General features: G+C 47.3%; 1 protein-coding gene across 4 annotated transcripts in view; it reads right to left on the bottom strand.

Moving 5' to 3' along the window:
* Positions 1–14,576, bottom strand: part of CACHD1 (cache domain containing 1) — a 92,145-nt gene that overhangs the window by 16,693 nt on the left and 60,876 nt on the right. For all 4 annotated transcript variants that reach the window (XR_013183328.1, XR_013183329.1, XM_077182626.1 and 1 more), the window contains exons 7-14: positions 13,346–13,562; positions 9,092–9,241; positions 7,851–8,084; positions 6,030–6,179; positions 5,410–5,533; positions 4,808–4,925; positions 3,850–4,018; positions 1,036–1,178 (exon numbers count right to left, since the gene is read on the bottom strand). Coding sequence is in view for 2 of the 4 variants with exons in the window: in XM_077182626.1 (XP_077038741.1) it covers positions 1,036–1,178; positions 3,850–4,018; positions 4,808–4,925; positions 5,410–5,533; positions 6,030–6,179; positions 7,851–8,084; positions 9,092–9,241; positions 13,346–13,562 (1,305 nt within the window). In the remaining 2 variants the exon portion in view is untranslated. The remainder of the gene's footprint in view (positions 1–1,035; positions 1,179–3,849; positions 4,019–4,807; positions 4,926–5,409; positions 5,534–6,029; positions 6,180–7,850; positions 8,085–9,091; positions 9,242–13,345; positions 13,563–14,576) is intronic.

Raw genomic sequence — 14,576 nt, 5'->3', positions numbered from 1 at the left:
TTCTCACACCAGACATTCCAAGCAGATTATTAGAATGAAATACTGGTGGTGTTATCTCTGTGGCTTTTCTTAACTTGGAGTAAATATAAATATTGTGCTTCTCGCACAGAAAATAGAGATTTCTCAGTTGTATGCGTAGGAACAACAAGGTGCTTCTGCTAAGAACTTAGCGTGGTTTTAACTTTTCTAGTGTTTGTTTCAACAAAGTTCTGGCCCCCTCCTCTCTCCACTCTTAGATCAGTTGTTGGGATGGAATTCCAGGCTGGGAGGGTGAGGCTGTCCAGAGGAGTTGTGGCTGCCCCTGGATGCCTGCAAGTGTCCAAGGTTGGGGTGATGCCTTTTTTGGGGCTTACCTAAAAACAGAGGCCAGACAAAATGAAGGGAATAAAAAGCAGTTCTATTTACTGAAGGGCCTTCAGGTACCTTTAGGGTAGACAAAGCCCCCAGGGGCTGCACACAAAATGGACCATGGGACACAAATTTTCACACTTTTATAAGTTTGGCCCATTTGCGTATTGGGGATTAATCCTCCAATTACAGCTCCAGGTAATGAAGTCATTCACCCCAAGTTTGCTCCCCCCAAGTCATTTTTGTTTCCATCTCTCAGGGCCTGAGGCAGTGAGGAGTCCCTGATTGCCAGGCCTGGAGGGGAATTGTTGTGTCTGCATAAAATGGGACAGCAGCAGCTCACACTGAATATGGAGTTTAGAGTTGTGCACTAAAGAACTGCAGGATCACAAATACAGAAAACCAGAAAAGCCAAAATCCCAAGGCATCAGGAGCACCCTGGGCTAATGGAAGGTGCATCCATAGCAGGGATGGGATGGGATGGGATGGGATGAGATGGGATGGGATGGGATGGGATGGGATGGGATGTGGGATGGGATGGGATGGCATGGGATGGGATGGGATGGGATGGGATGGGATGGCATGGGATGGGATGGGATGGGATGGGATGGGATGGGCTCTGAGGTCCCTCCCAGTGCGAAGTGCTGGGGTTTGGGCACTGCAGAGCAGCCCGGGTGCTGTGCCCACCTTGAGGCCGGGGTTGGCGATGAGGCGCGTGTTGTCGCTCAGGTAGGCCGTGTAGTGCTCCACCATCCGCTTGGTCTCGGGCTGGCTCAGGTGCTCATAGGGGGAGGAGAAGCTGCCTGCAGACAGCATCACTGTGGGGCTCTCTGCAAACACCAAACACCAGGAATTTCAGTGTGATGAGCTCTGAGGGTGTCTGTACCACACAGGGAGGGTGCCTGTCCCTGCTGCTCTCCCACACCTCAGCACACAAAGTGCCCAATGTGGAACGGGTTTTACTGTGACTTCTGAGACCCAGAGTGAAGTTTGATAAGAGGATCCATGTTCACTCCTGAAAGAATTTTCTACTGAGGTTGTTGATATAGAAATCAAGAAAGGAGAATAAATAATTTCCATTTTGTCTCTCATGACCAATGAGTAAAGTGTAAACTTCTGAGTTTTGTAAGAATATATAAAAAGCATGCATGCCATAATAAAAACATTTGAACCCTTCTGAAAATGGAGTGTATTTGTATTGTCTCCATCTCAACTACAACACCCAGCTCCTGCAGGACACTCTGGACTGGGAGGGAGGGCAAACATCCATTTTTCCACCCAACCCAGAGCACTTCCCAGCAGAGTTTCATCCTAAACTCAGGCTGAACATTAATTCCTCCCCTCCTTGCCTCAAAACACAGAAGTCACAGCATCAGCCCCCTCCTCTGATCTCCGTGTGTCATTTGGTATTTAATGCCTTTGTTCCCAAAGCCTCAATAATTTCTGAATTACTGCTTTCTGTGAGACTACAGAAGCTGTTTTCCCTTAAGAAAAGATGATGGGCTAAAGAAGAAATTAAGTATCCCTGTTTAGGTTATATCCCAGAGGAAAACGAAAATGAGCATTTTCAGTTCCAGAGAATGAACATCTGGAGAATCCCAAGTGCAGAAGAGGAGCTCCCCAATAAAAGTGCAGCTGTCTGGAGTGCTCTTCAGAACAAACTCAAAAGCAAACTTCCATCATGCAAAATCTGCAAAACCAGATAGCTTTTCCTTTTTAAAAAAGAGAAATGATCATGATGATGCAGGGCTGAGGGTTGAGAAGATCTCTTCTGAGGATGTGACCCATGGAACCCAAATTCCCTGTGTGGAATGGGCTCCAGAGGAGAAGCTGCAGTGCAGAATGTGAAGTGTTCTGCTTTTAGTCACACTCCTCTCAAACACATCCCCACACATGTGCTGCAGCCCCCACTTCCAAACTTCTACTCCAGCTCTTCATCTGCTTCCCAGAGCAAATATTCTGATTTTGCTTTGCATGAAGTTTTGCCCCTTGACAGCTTAGTACTGCCTTTTTGGGATATTCTCCATTTATATATTTCTGGATATAAGATAATCAAGATTAGGCAGCACATTAAACAAAACAAAACAAAAAATCCCTGTGTTTTAAACAACTGGCAAAGCAATTTCCAGGGGTTTGTCAGGTCCCTGCTCCGGTCTGATCTCACTGAGCAATTCTGCAGGGCTCCAAGGAGCTAAGAAAAATCTCACAACTTTGCCACTAATTCACCATGAGACCTTCAAACCCTGCTACAAGCAGAAGTATTTCATTCAGAACTTCTTATAGTACAGATATGAGGGACCTCCCAAGCTATACCTGAATATGACAGCTTGCAGTGTAGGATGTTTATGTAAAACCCCTCTGTTCTTGGGATATTTCTGGGTTTTAAATTCTCCATCTTTCCCAGACACTGGAACTGCCATGGAGATTCTCCCTTTTTCCCAGCAATGTTTGAAATCAGTCAGGAAGAGCAGAACCACTTTAGCCTATCAAAACCTGAGGGTTTTGAAGCAGGTGAGGAGGGCCTGGGAACCATCAGAGCACCGAAGTTCTCCTTCTCCCCAGCAGGCTTAACCTCTGCCTCTGAAGGTATTCAATGCTTCTGGCAGTGGAAAACTCCCATGAATCCAGAGCAAAAGAGCAGCAGAGTCCTGCACAACTGGCTGGCACTTCATCCTACTCTGGTACTGCTCAGGGAGGTGCTTTAGAGCCAGGAGAGGACTTGGGTTAAGCTTGCTGAGACACCTCCACTGCTCCCACTGCACTGCCAGGGACCCTGCTGGACTCCCAGGGCATTTATCCCCCACTCTGACCAGCAGCCCCACTCATTCATCCTGCAAGAAGTGAATTTGTTGGTTAAAATCTGGTGCTGATGGTAGCAAAGTTATGGATTCAATCCCTGGGTGGGCCCTTCCCTCCAGAGCTGGGCTCCATGATCCCTGTGGGACCCAGCTCAGGCTCTGCTGTGATCCTGGAAGAGCTCAGCACTGAGCAGGCCACTGTGACCAAGGAGAGCTGTGAGAAGGTAAAAGCTGATCAGAAAACCAGCCTTGGAAACAAAACCTTCTCAAGGGAAGAGTATTTCCCATGTATGGTGAGAAGAGCTTTACTTTGAGCTGCCACACTCTACAGAAACACACAGGAGGTGTGACAGTGCCAGGGTGGCCCAGGCTGGACAGCAGCAGGAATTTCCCCATGGAAAGGGTGGAACTGCCCAGGGGGGTTTGGAGTGCCCATCCCTGGAGGTGGCACTGAGCTGCCACACTCTACAGAGACACACAGGAGGTGTGACAGTGCCAGGGTGGCTCAGGCTGGGCACCAGCAGCAATTTCCCCATGGAAAGGGTGGTCAGGCACTTGAACTGCCCAGAGAGGTCTGGAGGTGGCACTCGGTGCTCTGGGCTGGGGACAAGCTGGGGACTGGGCACAGCTTGGAGTGGCTCCTGGAGGTTTTCCCTAGGCTGGGTGCCCCTGAGGTGGCCAGGCCAGGCTGGCAGAGCCCTACCCAGCGTGGCCAGCTGCTTGAAGTGCAGGCAGGCGTTGGGCTGGCCCAGCAGGTCCAGCCTGTGGTAGAGCAGTTTGCTGCTGGGGACAGTGTTGAGGTTCTTCAGCTGCTTCACGGGGATTTCTGGCTGGATCACCACCACACACAGGATGAAGGATGTGTCCTGCACCTGCAAAACACCAGCCAGTCACCAAACAGAGCCAAAGTGTGGGGGACGAACAGAATTCCTGTCTCAGAACCACTGAGTTCTACAAAATAAACTTTGCCACAGTTAACACAGAAAATTAAAATACTGCATTTTTTTTTCCTGAAAACCAAACCAGACTTTCATTTTGTCGCTCAATTAGCAATAATTTCTAATTCTAACACTGTTTCACGGTTATGTTTTGTCACTAACAGAGGAAAGGCTGCAGGTTTCCAGTTGCTGGACACACACTGGTGTTTCCTTTATGGAGAGTACAGACAAATTAACTCTCAAATGCAAGATTTTATTATTTCCATTCTTAATTGTTGCATGTCCACATGTTTTACTGGTTTGGGTATTTTAAGGACTCTAAATTACACCAGAGCAGCAAACCTGGGAGTGTCCCAGCTGCTCTGCAAAGGGAGTTTGGTATTAAATGCATTGTTACAATCTTAGAAAATCAGCTCCAGACACCTTCCTGTGTGAATTTCTGTTAAACAATGACAGATTTAATCTCTTAAAACTGCTCAGCTTAATCCTTTAGGTTGGATTTAACTGAACACCGTGAAATGATCCACAAGTACCTTCTTGAGTTTGTTGGCACAAACCAACCGATTCTTGCTGGCATCGGTGAATTCACCTGGATTATGTTTAACCTCAGATTCCATTTTAACCCCAAGGCTGAGATTAGTGACCAGACATTCCCAGACTGAAGAAAGGACAGCAGCAGAGCCATAAATTCCCTCTCTGCCATCCCACACTTGTTGTCCTCACCATTTTCCAGGCATAGCTGACATTGTAGGCTTCTTTCCCAATTTCCCTCAGCTTGTTGACGTGCCAGGACAGCGAGGAGTTCACAGGAACTGTGATGATCTGGCTGCCCAAGGGAATGCTGCCGTGGCAGATAAAACATCCAGCAGTTTATTAAACACTGAGCAAAACTGTTAGGACTTCAGCAAAATCCTTCTATTGTGTGTTTATACAATTATCATAAGAATTGAAGGAATTAACTGTTATTTGTGCTTGGTGAAGGAAAGCCTGTGTGTGTGCTGCAAATGCACTTATGCACCCTCACATTCTGAGCTTAAAAACTCTCAGAATAGGCAAAGGATAAAGAAAAAACCCAGACCAAATAGTAGGAAATCTTCCTGACAGGGAAGAGAGAGATTAGAAGGAATATTCCACAGATCAGCTGGGAAACCCCACATAACAAACAACAACTGAAAAAGTTAGAGGGAAAATCAAACCAGAATTGCTAAAGGGGAAAAAAATCCATCCAAGAATCCAGATATTGTAGGAAAAGGAATTTTACCTTATATACTCTTAAACTCCTCTAGAAATACTGAAATACTCCCAGTGCTGCATCCATTCCTTACCTGAGGATGTTCTGGCGCACCAGCTCGAATTTGGGAATGTTCTCGTAGTGGATGATGTCTGTGTGCAGGGGGGGCTCAGACAGCAGGTAGGGCCTGGTCAGGGAGGGGTGCATCAGAGTGTACCCTAGAAAACAAACACACAGCCCCAAACGTGGAATGCATTACAAAACTGAGCCCAGGAGAGGTATTTTAGGGGGAAAAACAAATAGACAGTAATTACATAGAATTTTGGCAAGGATGGCAGTGACCAAACAATCTCGTCATCAAAGGGGTTGCAAATGAAAACCAGCTTGAAAAATTCAGCAATAAAATAAGCTGGATCAGAGGGAAAGAGCTGGGCACACACATCAACACCAGTTTTCCCTCTTTCCCAGAAAACCTTGGATGCCACAGGTATAGGAAATCCCCACAGCAAGAATTTCCAAGTCAGAACTCCAGGACAGAAGTTTCAAGTCATGAATCCACCTAAAATCTCCAGCAACATTCAGGCAGAACTAACCAACAACACGCAATTAAACTTTCAATAAATATTATCATTCATTCCTCAGAAATGTGAGAAGTCAGAATCGGTGGCTCGCGAGCTCAGTGGGACTGGAGGAGATGGTCTGAGTCAAAATTACCTTTATTATCAATGAGGAAGGTGTAGGATCCCAAGGAGTCCTGGTAATAGGTGACATCTTCCAAGATATAGGCAAGGTTGACATCTACTCCAACAATTCCCAGCAGGAGGTTCCCGAAGTAACAGGGTTTACTGACAGTCATTATCAGGCCTTGGAGGGAGAGAAACACCACAAAACCATCAGAAATATCCTCTGGTTCGTTATTTTGAGAGGAAACAGAGCATTTTGAGATGTTACACAATTAAATATCAGAAATATCCTCTGGTTCATTATTTTGAGAGGAAACAGAGCATTTTGAGATGTTACACCATTAAATTTTGTATCTATTCCTTGCTGGAATATGGCCAGGGAAGCTCAGCAGGTTTTTCTGTTGTGTCTGGCTGTTGTCAGCAATTCTCTCTAATTAACCTGTGTTCCTGATAGTGACCTGAAGTATATTCACCAATTTATTAGAACACACACCACAATTGGTGTTTCAGGGGTTGTCAGTCTCCAAGTGGATTCCTTATAGATATAAAATAAATTTGTGTGAAAAGCCAACAGAGCATTCTCTTCCTTTAACATAATTTAATGCCATTAAAATAGGATGGAAGAAGAAGGAGGAAATGACTTTGTCCTTGTAAAACAACAGTTGGGATGAGTTGTTTCTCATCTACTGCATAATCAGAATATTAAATCTCTGTTTAACTAAATTCCAGTATTGCAACTCTGGTTGGAATCATATCCATAATTACCCAACAGTTTGGGATTGATCTCATCCCTGAGGTGAGAACTCTGCAACACTTTCTTACTCCTTTCTTCTGAGCTTGGAAACTCAGCAGCTCTTCCCTCACCCCAATATAAAACTCATTTGCATGTACAAGCCTTTAAGTACACTCTGAAATCCCTGTAAGACAAACCCATCTATTGCATCATTCCCAATCCTTTGTTGCTCCTATTTTCCCTTGGATATGGCTTTGGGAGAGAGCAAGAACAGAGTTGAATCACTGAGGGAGGGAGCAAAAGCTCAGACTCAGATTTCCTCAGGAACAGCCTTAAATCCAGTTTGGGTTTCAGGACAGTCCAGCTGTGCTGAAGCCAAAGAGGGGCTGAGGGTCAGCTGAGGGACAATAATTAACAATAATTAACAATAATTAACAATCTCTCCTCGTGCCATTCACAAGGCTGCTTTTATCTTGCTCTTACACAGGACTGACATGGATGCCATTCCAATCTATTTCCCTCCAGTACGAAGAATTTCTCTCCACAGATTAAATTATGGATTATTTGTTCCTGTGTACTCATACAGAGGAACAAATGTGACCACAAGAATCCAAACTAAATCTGCCAACTCCATGCCTTGTTAGCACTTTTTCCACAACTAAACCTTCTGCAGATGAAAATTCTACAGACAACAAGGCTTGGAAACACACCTAGAACCAAAATCTTGTAGGATTGTGGAAGAGGTTTTACAGGGACTTCTGAGAGCCAGAGAGAAGTTGGATAAGAGGATCCATGCTCACCCCTGAAAGAATTTCCTACCAAGGTCGTTGACACAGAAACCAAGAAAGAGAGAAGGATAAATAAGAGAAACTTGCAGCTATTCCAATGAGCACTTTGTTTGTCTCATGACCAATGAGTAAAGTGTAAACTTCTGAGCTTTGTAAGAATGTATGAAAGCATGCATGCCAGAATAAAAACAGTTTGAAGCCTTCTGAAAATAGATTGTATTTGTATTGTCTCCATCTCAACTGGGACACAGGATTACACGAATCTGGGGACAGGAAAGCAAAGGGAACCTGATCTCTGATGGCTTCACCAGAAGCCAAGGGCAGCACTCACCGTCCCCCATCTCATCCGAGAAGGGCAGGCTGAACACGGCCTCGTCGATCATCCTGTTGGGCAGGTTGGTGTAGAACCTGCCCACGGTGGTCTCCAGGTTGCTGAGCTGGTTGAGGACCATCATGCTGCCCTTGGTGACGGGCAGGGCGCTGCGGTCGGGCACGCCGTACTTGGCCGAGTTCTGCTCAGCCAGGTCCCGCAGGAAGGCCAGCTCCTTCAGCCCTGTCACCCCCTCTGCAGGGACACAAAGCACTGGTCAAACAGGCTTCATTCCCATCCAGGCCCCTGCCCCAAAGGAATGATCCATACTCTGTGTTGCAGCACTGAAAATTCCACATTCTTATTTAAGCGCTTAAAGATTGGTTTGAGGAAAATTAATTACTAACACCAAATTTAAAGAGATTGCCTCTCTCCTGCTGTTGCACAGTGCAAAAGATTTGCCATGCTGTTCACATCCCCCCTTTAAACAAAGCCCTGGGAGCAAAGAGCAGTGTGCCCCATAAATCCACAGGACAGCTCTTTGTTCTCCACGCTGGCTCGCCCACAGGCAGGACCAGGAGCAATCCTCAGCCCTGGAGATAACAGCCTTTGTTCTGCAGCTGAATCACTCCAGTTTCACACTTCACTCCAGTCCCAGGCTCAACTCCTGCACACAAATCAAAGCCTTTTGCACGCCCCAGTCTCAAATGAACATTTAAATTTACAACCAAATCGTACATTGGGTTAAGCATTCATTTCCTTGGCTATTTTCAGTAATACAACAAACTGCCTTCGTGCTGAAAATGCTTTTTTGGAAAAGGAGTGGGTGATCTTCATGTTTCACTTCACTCTCAGGTTGGTTCCCAGGTTACCAAAGCTGGGTTATCATTTCAGACTTGGTTTGATCTCCCATTCACCCTCCCTGGCTGATGAAGTCACATTTAGTCCCAGCTTGCTGCCCCTGGAAGCCCCCAGGAAGGTTTGCAGTTGCAATAATTAACAAATTTAACTCAGTCTGGACAATCCAGGCCACAATATTTTGTATCCCTGCAGCTGCACTGGGATCCACAAGGATAGAGTGGCACAGCTATAAACACCAAAGTTACAACATCTGGATGCAGCTTCTGGATTAAATGTGCCAAAAATCCACGAACAAACTGTTCCCAGTAAGGCCTGGAATTACCCTGGGATGAGTTTAATAAACGAGCTGTGCTGTGCCAGGAGGGGAATTTTATGGCCTGGAAAACACAAGCATCTCTCACCATTCATGAGGGCATAAGTGAGGATCATCACTGAGTTATTGAGGAAGCTGTTCTCTTCGTTGATGACACGCAGAGTGGCTTTTTTATCCTCTTCTGAGGACTCTTTTGATGTGATCCCAGCCGAGAGATAAATGATCACCATGTCAGTATCTGAAACACAATTACAGACACAGCACAACTTTAACTCTTGTGCTGAGAGCCCTGAAATCTGCTCACAGCAGCTTCTCCCAGGGATCCACAGCCCTTCCAGGGGATGAACACACTGCAGCCACATGGATTCCAGCCTTTGGGGTTCAAGTTTCACTCTTGGCACTCACCAAACTTCTGTTTGGTTTGGTGCCTGTTGGCCACCCAGGAGCTCTGGGCTTGCTCTCCTGAGCAAACCCCACAAGCACCCTCTGGCTTTGGAGTCATGGAATGGTTTGGGATGGAAAGGACCTTAAACCCCATCCAGTCCCACCTCCCACTGTCCCAGGCTGCTCCAAGCCCTGTCCAGCCTGGCCTTGGGCACTGCAGGGATCCAGGGGCAGCCCCAGCTGCTCTGGGCACCTGTGCCAGGGCCTGCCCACCCTGCCAGGAACAATTCCCAATTCCCAATGTCCCATCCATGCCTGCCCTCTGGCACTGGGAGCCATTCCCTGTGTCCTGTCCCTCCAGGCCTTGTCCCCAGTCCCTCTGCAGCTCTCCTCAGGCACTAAGGACTCCCTGGATCCTTTTCCTCTCCAGGTGAGGAGCTTGGCTGCCTCCAGGCAGGAGCACACAGATCCAGCACCTGGAGCAGCTGCTCCAATTCCATGGAAAAGGCTCCACAAGGTCAAAACCTGCACTTTTCATCTCCTGCCCCTCTGTTCTCCTTCCACCCTGCAATCCCAGGGCATGGAGCTGCACAGCACACCCTCCATGGAGCAGGGCAGAGATGAAAGCCTGGGAATTCTGGGAATTCTCTGGAATGTGACCTGGCTCCTCACACTTTCCCTGGAACGTGTTTTTCAGGCTGAGGATGTTCCTGGCCAAAGTCCTGCCCCAGAGCCTTTGAACACAATCCACAGCCCTGTGCTGACTCCCCAACCTGTTCCATCACATTTATCTCAGCACTGAGAGTGGTTTGTGTTTATAATGAACACACAGATCAAAATCATCCACAGGAAATCCAGAGCACTGGGCTGATGTGGTCACATCCCAACTTTCTTGTTTCACCTGGATTTTTTGGTGGATTTGCTGTACTGGTTTATTAAATAGGTATCAATGCTTTCACTTGCACATTTTGTCCTCAGGGCTTCAGAACCAGATTTTGACACAAACAGGAGGTGCTGTTAATTTGGGGGAATTTCTACCTTAGTTTTCTGTAAGGGCTAAAAGTAGGAATAAAAGCAAAGCCAGGTATAAAAGCAGCTTTGGGTGGAGTTTAAGGAAAATTGTTGCTGTGTTTCCTAGGCTACAGCAGAGATATTTTATCTGCAGCCAGGCATGGTGCTGCAGCCTAAATGGAGTAACAAGAGCCAGTCCTAAATCTGCATGAGGGACCAGAGCAAGCAGCTTTTGGAGCATTCTGTCACTCTTTGGGATGAGGATCTGCTGAGCAGGACTGCAGGAGGACCTGAAGCAGGAAATCCAGATGTGTTTAACAGCACAGATCTCCCACCTCACACCAGCAGTTCCCTTCTGGCTTTGCCAGTGTGAATTTGGGATTGAGGCTGTATCTCAACAGCTTCCCTGACACACCCACACATTGTTCTCTGGGAACAGGATGTTAGAAAATTAACAGTGAAATGAAGGATTTTTTTTTTTTTGCTGGGTTTGTTTTTCTTTTTTAAAAAGATGAAAAGATTATTTACAAGAAAATGAGACATGTTTTATAAACATCCTCTTCTCAAACCTATTGTGTCTCACCCCAGGAATTCTGAAATTCATCATAAACATGTTAGATCTTCACCATCTTCCACATGTAGAGAAAACCTAAATCCAAAGCATTTGCATTTTAACTTTCTGTGCTTGTGCCCCAAAATAGTTGTTTGATATGAAACCTAGTGACATATGAATATGCCAAAACTTCTAACCCTAATATCAAACAGTGCCAAACATAAAAACATGGAATCCTGGAATGGTTTGGGTTGGGAGGGACCCTAAAGCTCATCTCACCCCTCATCTGCCATGGGCAGGGACACCTCCCACCATCCCAGGGTGCTCCAAGCCCTATCCAAGCTGGCCTTGGACACTTCCAGGAATGGAGAATAAGCAGGAGGATGCTCCAAGACTCCTCAGCTGATGTTCTTGGAATAAATCCTGATGGCAAATTCATCTTATCCCAGCCAGCTGCAGCAGCCCCGCATTGTTCATTCTGCATTTGCTGGGGTTGCTCCCCTGTCATCATTCTGCCAGAGGATGGTAAAATCCTGCCCTTGCCAGCCTTATCCTTTGTCCAGTCACACGAAATCTCCCTGTGCCAATGGCCTGAACTCAGGAATTGGCTGAACCTTCGGTAGCAAAAGCACCATTCCATAAACCCAGGGAAAGTCACGTGGAATGGGGGGTATTTCCTCATTCTTTCCAAAGCACTTCAGTTCCTGGACTTTTCCTCTCTCTCTGGCTCTGCACAGGCTCTGAGCTGGTGCCCTTTGGGACACTGAAAGCTCTGCTCTCACTGGAGCAGGCACAGGGCCAGGGGGTTACATAATCCAAGCATCCTGATGGAGATGGGCTGTTCTCCCTCCACCCTGTCCTGGCACTGCCAGGGTTACTCAAATCCAAGGAGCACCCAGAGCACAGGATTTGCCTTCCAGGGCTTCCTGGCAAGCCAACCTGCCACTCAATTTCACATCCATCTTTTCATGTTTTTCACCACCATCATCACTACAAAAAACACCCAGAAAAACCCCAGTCTTGGGAAGGGGAAGGATAAAGCTCATAATGAGTACACAGAGTTCAGGGAGGTTATTCTGAGATGAAGGAAAATTTAGCCAGGACAGCTTTGTGTTCCACAAAATATCACCCACAATTGGTATCCTCCAATGTCATTTCCCTGGGAAGCAAGGGGATCCACTTCCCCAGGATTCCAGTAAGGCACATCATCCACATGCAACTGTGCCAGCACTCATTAAATGAACCTGCAGAAGCTGCAATTTTCCTGGAAAGGCCCCCTGTCCCCCCCATACAGACTGAGGAAATAACTCAGCAATGACAGAGATCAATCCTGCATTCTCCTCCTTCAGTTCAAAAGAAAGGCAAGGCAGCAAGAGAGAGTGAGAATGGACACATCCAAGAGGCCCTCACGTGGAGAATTGTCACAGACACATTTTATGAAAAATCCTTTCCTTAGGATTTTTTTCTCCTGAGAAGCTGAGAGGCCTCAGGAACAAAATGCAAACAATGGTTATCTGCTGCTGTGGAATGCAACAGGTGGGTCTGGGATTGGCTCATGTGGTTGTTTCTAATTAATGGCCAATCACAGTCCAGCTGGCTCGGACTGTCTGGTGAGTCACAAGATTTTATCATTCTATTCCTGTTGCTTTCAAGCCTTCTGATGAAATCCTTTCTTCTATTCTTTTAGTGTAGTTTTAATATAATATATGTAATAAAATAATAAATCAAGCCTTCTGAAACATGGAGTCAGATCCTCATCTCTTCCCTCATCCTGGGACCCCTGTGAGCACTGTCACAGGGAATGGACACATCCCACAGCCCCTCACATGGAGAATGGACACATCCAACAGCCCCTCATGGAGATTGGACACATCCCACAGCCCCTCATGGAGATTGGACACATTCCACAGCCTCTCATGGAGAATGGACACATCCCACAGCCCCTCATGGAGAATGGACACATCCCACAGCTCCTCATGGAGATTGGACACATCCCACAGCCCCTCATGGAGAATGGACACATCCCACAGCCCCTCATGGAGAATGGACACATCCCACAGCCCCTCATGGAGAATGGACACATCCCACAGCACCTCACATGGAGAATGGACACATCCCACAGCCCTTCATGTGGAGATTGGACACATCCCACAGCCCTTCATGTGGAGATTGGACACATCCCACAGCCCCTCATGGAGACTGGACACATCCCACAGCACCTTACATGGACTGCAGCCCAAGGAAATGCTCCTTAGAACAAAAATGGGGATGGAGCACATTTCTGTTCCTATTGAATGCACTCCACTCCCCTGGGCTCTGCCAAAGTGAGGATGTGAAACAAGCAAACATGGCAAGGCCCTGGAACAGCCCGGCTTGCAGGAGAGGCTGCCTTACTTCCTTGGAGCCGGGTGCCGTTGTTGGTGTTCCGCAGGAGCTGGAAAGCCTTCTGGAAGCCCAGGGCGTGCTGCGTGGAGCTGTCGGACGCCTTGATGCTGCTGACAAAGGTGGACATCTTCCTCTTGGTCTCGCTGGTGGCAGGGGACAGGAAGGTCTTGTAGCACTGGTCCAGGGAGCACGTGCGCACCGCATCCGCCACCGTCAGCACCGAGATCTGCCGGGAACAGGCTCCGTGGGGAAGGGGTTCCACGGGGAGGAGATTCCATGGGGAAGGGGTTCCATGGGGAGGAGAGAAGATTCCATGGGGAAGGGGTTCCATGGGGAGGAGAGAAGATTCCATGGGGAAGGGGTTTCACGGGGAGGAGAGAAGATTCCATGGGGAAGGGGTTCCATGGGGAGGAGAGAAGATTCCATGGGGAAGGGGTTCCATGGGGAAAGGGTTCCATGGGGAAGGGGTTCCATGGGGAAGAGAGAAGATTCCATGGGGAAGGGGTTCCATGGGGAAGGGGTTCCATGGGGAAGGGGTTCCACGAGGAAGGGGTTCCATGGGGAAGGGGTTCCATGGGGAAGGGGTTCCATGAGGAAGAGGCTCCATAGGGAAGGGGTTCCATGGGGAAGGGGTTCCATGGGGAAGAGGTTCCATGAGGAAGAGGCTCCATGAGGAAGGGGCTCCATAGGATCACCTCCCCTGGAGGTGGAGCAATGTGCTTGAACAGCTCAGGCCACAGCGTGCTCCAGCCAAACTGGGTTTTTTAGTTGTTCTTATCAGAAGCCTCTGGGGTTCTCAAGGTTACTAAGACATAAATTGTGGTACATTAAGAAAGAAGAGGCTGAGAAACAAAATGTCAAGACATTAGATAAAGGAGGGCCCTGGAGCACTGGACTGTAAGCAATCACATATCCTGAAAAGTGCTTGCAGAGCACGTAGACAAGGTAGAGGCACCAATCAAGAAATGTGTGATTGTGTGTGCAGCAGTGTGAGAATGTATAAATATAAATAGAGCTTAAGTAAACAGTGAAGGGGCTTCTGCTTAATGACATTGATGAGTTGTCCAGGAGTCCTGTTGTCCTGCATGGAGAACACAACACACACCTTTACATCATCTTTACACACCCAGACACACAACACTGGAGAAGCCAACAGAGGAGATTCCATGGGTTTAAAACTGCATTGTTGGAAAAGAAATGCTGGAGGCATAAATCTGTCAGATTTCAAAAGGATTATGCA

Source organism: Agelaius phoeniceus, chromosome 8 (genome assembly GCF_051311805.1).
Source record: "Agelaius phoeniceus isolate bAgePho1 chromosome 8, bAgePho1.hap1, whole genome shotgun sequence".
NCBI classification, from domain to species: domain Eukaryota; kingdom Metazoa; phylum Chordata; class Aves; order Passeriformes; family Icteridae; genus Agelaius; species Agelaius phoeniceus.
This window is presented reverse-complemented; position numbering and strand designations above follow the sequence as displayed.